We start from the raw sequence: 6,000 nt of genomic DNA, 5'->3' as shown, positions 1-6,000 counted from the left end.
AGTAGAGGGTGTGCAGGAGACAGCTGATGTAGTGATGTTTCTCTCTCACACTGATGTTTCTCTCTCTCTCCCCCTTCCCCTCTCTGTAAAATCAATAAAAAAAATTTTTTTTTTTTAGTAAACAGAGTTATAGGATCCTGATTGAAAACTTGATTAACTCGTTTATTCAACAAATACATGTTGAGTGTCTTACATGTACTGGCACTGTTTTAGGCACCAGAAATAGAACTGAGTACAAGGTACCTATCTAGAGGTAGGAGGTAGTCAATAAATAAGTAAACAAGAAAACTAGCACTTGGTGATAACCACCACTCAGAAGAGTAAACTTGGGTAATGTAATAGCAGGTGCAGACTGGTTTCCCCACAGGAGCCAGTGAACCTAAATCCTCAGCCTGGAGGTATCAGAGTGTCAAATTCTTCCTCTCTGCTCCTTTTGTTCTAGGTTCCTGTGTGAGGTCACTTCTCCTACGTCTTAATGAATTGAAGACCAGTTTATTTTAAATTGGTTCCTTTTCATCTTCTTGCCTAGATTTGGGGGTCATGCTGATCCAAGAAGGATTTGGGGAAACCTCTAAGCTAACCAGTAACTTTCTTACAATGCCTGGGTCAGGATGCAGATGGCTGATTCCAAAGATTTTGTGTTGATTCCTCTTAGCTTGCCTTTTAGAGAGGACCATCTTCTAGCATGTCTCCAGATTCTGGGAATGTGTCATTTGAGGGTTCGTATCACCTTTTGGGGACAAGGACTGATAACAGCTTGGCAATGAAACTCTCTGCCAGGCCAAGGCTTCTCTCACCCAAACATGCACATTGACAAGTATCTTTCAAAACTCTTCCCCATGGCATTGTGTCTCCCTGCACAGTGACAGGGAGAAACCCTGGAATGTCAAGTCAGAGATCGGGGTTCAAAGCCAGCTATTTGGCTCTGCCGGGGGCCTCCTCTTTCACCCAACAGTCACCTAACTCTCACAGCCTCCTGTTGAATACCCACCTCTTGGGGGTGCTGTGAGGACTGAGCAACAGTGTGTATTTGAAAGCCGACCCTGCAAAGCTCAATATTATTTATTATGATGACTGGACTGGCCATCAAGGTCATGCTTGTTCCACAACGAGTTATAACACAACAAATGGGTAAAGAGGCGGAGCCAAGCACAGGGAGACCTCTTCTGTGACTCTGCCACCAAAGAGCAAATAAATAACATCTTTAGTTATATTTAATGTCCGAAATAGAAATGCAGGCTTTATAATAATAAGAGCAGTAGTGGCAGTAATAAGTGGCTAACATTTATTGATCACTTTTCTCTATTCCAGGCATGGAGGTAAACACTCTGCATCTATTATTGCTCATAATGGGCTGAGGACAGGGAAGAAAAAGTCAAGTTAATAATGTGAAGCTGGAAAAACAAACATTACTACGCACAATGTGCACTATCACCCCCAAAATCTCATTAAATTCGAGCACGTTTCGAGGCCCATTTCTTAGAGGTTCTCGTCTCCACAGCCCGTTAGGTCCCGCAGCCGCCGCCCGCCCCAGGGCCCTGCACCCGCAGCGTGCGGAGGAGTTGACGCGCCAGGGTTTTCCCAGGGAGCACACGTTGCCCACAACAAAAAGAACGTCCGGTTAAATATGTAAACGTAGACTGGAAATGCAAAAGAATACATCCAGTAGATGTGGCTCAGAGTGTATTCTTTGGAAAGCAAAAGCATTTCTTCCCCCACCCCGAGATAAGACTGGAAATGGAGTCCTGCATCAAGACGTCCCCGAGCCTCTCAGCCACGACGCGCGCCCGCGGGGGCACCGCAGCCGCTCGCCGCGGGGCCGGGCCGGGTGCGCAGCGCCGCGCGGCGGGGGCGCGTTGTCCTCACGTGCGGAGCAGCCGCGCGCGCCGGTGCCCTCAGCAGAGGCCTTGGAAACGGGAATTCAAGATCCTGGGGAGGCGTGGGGTGTGCGTCACCATTCACGTTTATGTATCTGTCGCTTGTGTTGGCGACAGACCCTTGTAGCATCGCGTTCGTGTAGCATTCACTTGGGAAGGGGGGAGAAATGGCGACCTGGCGGTGGGTGCTGCGGTCGGCGGTGGGTGACCGACGACCCCAAACGGCAAACGCGCTACCCCGGTGCTCCTCCGCGGACACAGAAATCAACCTTCTCTGCGCCTGGAAGAAGCGCCAGAGGGTCGCTCCGAATGCTGGCGACGCGTGGGCTGCGGCCGGCATCTCTGAGGCCAGCGGAGGTCACCGAGACCGGGCGCCTGCCGGGTGGGTGGGGGAACCGCGTGGAGGCGGGAGCCGAGCCGCGAACGCAGCCCCATTCCCACGCGCCCGGCGCCCGCGGACCCCTGCGGGGTCCCCAGCCCACCCGCGCTGGCCGCTCCGCGCGCCCCCTGCTTCCCCGCCGCGGTCGGAGCGGGGGAGGGGAACGCGGGGGGCCCGGGGCTGGGCGGGGGCCGGAGTGTCCCGCGTCCCCGCCCCCTCCCGTGGATCCCGCGGCGGCGGCGCATCCGGGCTGGAGGGGGCGCTCGCGCGCAGGAGCGGGGCGCAGCAGGTGCCGCGGTTACCTCCACCTCGGCGGGGGAGAGGGGGCGGGCCGGGGGCGGAGGCGCGCCGGGGGGAGGGAGGTCGCTGGCGGAGCCGGAGCGGCGGCCGGCTCGGCAGGTTGGGACCCGAGCTCGCGGCTTCCGGAAGGCGCCGAGGTCGGACAAACACATCCCGGGCGCGGGGAGCAGGGCTCGCCGCCCGCACGGCCCGCACGGCCCGCACCGCCGCCCGCAGGCCGCCGAGCCGCCGCCGAGGCGCGGCGCCCTCTCCTCCTCCCGCGGCCGGCGCGGAGCCGCGTGCGCGGCGGGCTCGGCCACGGGCGCCGGGCCGCGGGGCCGATGAGCGGCGGCGGCTGAGGGCCGAGCCGGCCTTTGCCCGCCGCCCGCCCGGCGCCCGAGCGGGGCCGCAGCGCCCGGGGCGCGGGGCCGCGCCGGTGACATGGGGGCGGACTGAGGCGGGGGCGGCCGAGCGCTGCGCTCTCCCGAGCCCGGGCCCCGCGCGGCGGCGGCGCCCGGCCCTGCGCGCTCCGCCCCGGGCGCCTCGGCCGCGCTCTATGCGCCTCTGCGGGCGCCGCGGGCCCGGGCCATGGCGATAGACCGGCGGCGCGAGGCGGCCGGCGGCGGGCCGGGCAGGCAGCCGCCCCCGGGCGAGGAGAACGGCTCCCTGCCGCCCGGCGACGCGGCGGCCTCGGTGCCCCTCGGTGCCCCGCGCGGCGGCGGGGAGATCCAGCCGCTGCCCTCCCCGCGCGCCGGCGGCCCGGCCCCGAGCCTCCTGTTGCTGGACTACGACGGGTCGGTGCTGCCCTTCCTCGGGGGCCTGGGCGGCGGCTACCAGAGGACCCTCGTGCTGCTCACCTGGATCCCCGCGCTCTTCATCGGCTTCAGCCAGTTCTCGGACTCCTTCCTGCTGGACCAGCCGAACTTCTGGTGCCGGGAGGCCGGCGCCGAGCTGCCGGGAGCCAGCGGCGCCCCGGGCCGGTGGGGCGCGCCCGGCGCGGCCCCGAGCAGCCCCCCGCCCGCCCGCCTCTCCACGCCCGCCTGGGGCGCCGCGGGCCGGCCGGGCAACGGCAACGGCAGCGGAGCGGGCCCGGGCGACACGCCGCCCCTGCCGCCGCCCCGGGACGCGGGGGACAACGCCTCTCACTGCGACTGCCACGCGTGGGACTATGGCATCCGCACAGGCCTCGTCCAAAACGTGGTCAGCAAGGTAAGGGCCGCGACCGCCCGGCCTCGCGGGGCCCTCGGCGCCCCGGCGCCCCTCCCTCCCTCCCCGCCGCCCCCTGCGCCCGGCGCGGGCACCTCGCGCTCCCAGCCGCCGCCCGTGCCCCCGACGAGCGAGGCACGAACTCGGGTGTGAAGCGAGGGCTTTTGCCGCCTCCCACCGCTAACGGGCCCCAGCCCCTCCTAGCCTGCACCCCAGCCCCTGTCCCAGGGCACATGGGGGAAGGGCGCTCTCCCCCGCAAAGACTAGAGCTCCTTCTCCCAGCCTCTGGCCGTCACCCTCGTTAGGGCAGCAGTGGCCGGGCAGGGCAAGGCCTCTGACCGGTCGCCAAGCCTGCCCTGGAGGCCCGGCCTCATTCAAGGTCTGCTCGCTGCCAGGCCCAGGGCTCTGCCCCCTGCCTGGCTCGCTGTCCCTGTCTGCCAAGAAGAAACACCGACCATGAGCATACTGCCCTGTCCTCGGGTGCCTCAGCCATGTCCCGCTCGCTTTGGAAACAGACTAAAGCCAGCTAAGGAACCGAAGTTGAGAATTCCCTTCTCCTCCCTAGGCTCAGTCTTCTCCTAAAATGTGCATATTTGGCTCTTCACTCCAACGATTTCTCAGGATTTTAGTAAATGTCACAGGGTATAGGAACGAGGCTAAGAATGCTTTGGTACTCCGGGACCCCCAGTACTCCTACGTAGCAGCTGCTTTCCTCTGAGGCATTGGGCCCCTGGTCAGCTTTAGCTGGACTTCCAGCTTGTGGCCAGGCTGGTGGAGCCCCCCTGGCAGAGGATGGCACTGTGTGGAATGGAGCAGTGTTGGGTGAGAGATGCATTGCCAGCGTAGAAATGGAGAACCAGCAATGTTAGAAAATCAGTGCCCAAGACATCTATAATTTTCTGGATTTCTTAACATATAAGAGATATCTTATGCCAATTTGTCAAGCAATTTGTATTTTTTGTCCCTTCTGTGTTTTAAAGAACTAATTTGCATTTCAAAGTAAACATAGGCCCTTTTTTATTCTGGGCCTTTCTGGGCAGTTTTAAAAGATTTGTTTAAATGTGAGACTGAAATTTAACAATTTATGATGATCACTGTGCATGTGCTTTTCCCCCAAGTGTGTGCTAGTAAACATTTGTAGCTCAGGGATGTGTAAGATGAAACTCTTACATCATCGTGGCCCTTGTTTTAATCTTGGCAAGAAATGATCTGTCCCGTGGGAACCGTCTGGATTAGCTGTTAAATAGGGAAGGTCCTTCCAGCTTAGTTTACTCCCCCTCCCCCTCCCCAAGTCCCGTTAATGGAGGGCAATATTTGGTTTTTGCTTTGACCAGCATGGAAAAATTAAGAACAATGACTACGATGACTATTTTAATACTCTGTATTTCTGTGAAAGTAAGGATTTGGCAACATTTTCAAATATTTTAAGCCCCTTTTTAAAGGAGAGGAAGGATAAAATAGATCAGAGCAAATGTGGATGGAGGGTGCTCTGTCCTGGGGAGGAGGGGGGCAAACTTAACAGTTAGGAGGTGGGATTGACTATCATGAACTTAGTGGTGGGGACCCAGGAACAAGCTATTCAGTCTTTGCCATGGACGGTGGGAGGAGAGAACTAAAACACTTCTTGAAAACAGGCTATGGAGGCATGTTGGAGAGCTGGAAAATTTTTCTAAATTAGCACTCAAGAGGGTCAAAAATGGCACTAATGTGTGCTGTGTGTTTGGGGGGTGCTGGATAAGTCACAGTTACTCAGAGCTGACAAGGCAAGACTGGGAGGAGAAGGCCAGTACAATGGCTAGAGACACATTTTCTTGTAAGATAAAGACTGGAAGGCTCATATCGATTTCCACACACAAACAAGATCTAAATAAAGGACTGTCCTCCACAGTGTTCTGTTCCATAACAAATGCTTTAAAGAGCTTTTAGAGCACATTTGGGCAGGTCCCGAGGCAGACTTTATCCTCTGTGGGCTGTGCAAGTTGGGTACACTATCAGACATACACTCGTGGCAAGTATGCTGTGATGGGTGCTGAATAGGAGTCAGGTAGGTGCCTGTCGGCTTTGTAAGTAGAAGCAGAAGTGGGTGGACACTCAGGGTCTGAGAAGTTGCCCTTTGTACCCTCTTCCCTGACTCCATGCCACTTGCAAACAAGCCTCATGCAATGTCTCTATCATTATTAGACTTGCTTCAGCATATATGTGCCCCTGCAGTATACACCTTAGAGTATCCCTGGGCATTAGGTGGGGAGGGGGTTACGG

The 6,000-nt window shown here is 58.2% G+C and overlaps 1 protein-coding gene across 1 annotated transcript in view; it reads left to right on the top strand.

The window, feature by feature from the left end:
• The first annotated feature begins 3,060 nt into the window (after positions 1-3,060).
• The window catches only part of SLC22A23 (solute carrier family 22 member 23), a 140,868-nt gene continuing 137,928 nt past the window's right edge, over positions 3,061-6,000 (top strand). Inside the window, exon 1 of the mRNA XM_081145314.1 lies at positions 3,061-3,744. Coding sequence (XP_081001440.1) covers positions 3,124-3,744 — 621 coding nt within the window. The 5' untranslated portion in view covers positions 3,061-3,123. The remainder of the gene's footprint in view (positions 3,745-6,000) is intronic.

The sequence above is a fragment of the Miniopterus schreibersii genome (genome assembly GCF_964146895.1).
Source record: "Miniopterus schreibersii genome assembly, chromosome: 8".
Classification (NCBI taxonomy): domain Eukaryota; kingdom Metazoa; phylum Chordata; class Mammalia; order Chiroptera; family Miniopteridae; genus Miniopterus; species Miniopterus schreibersii.
Note: the sequence above shows the minus strand (reverse complement) of the source record. Positions and strands in the feature narration are given on the sequence as shown.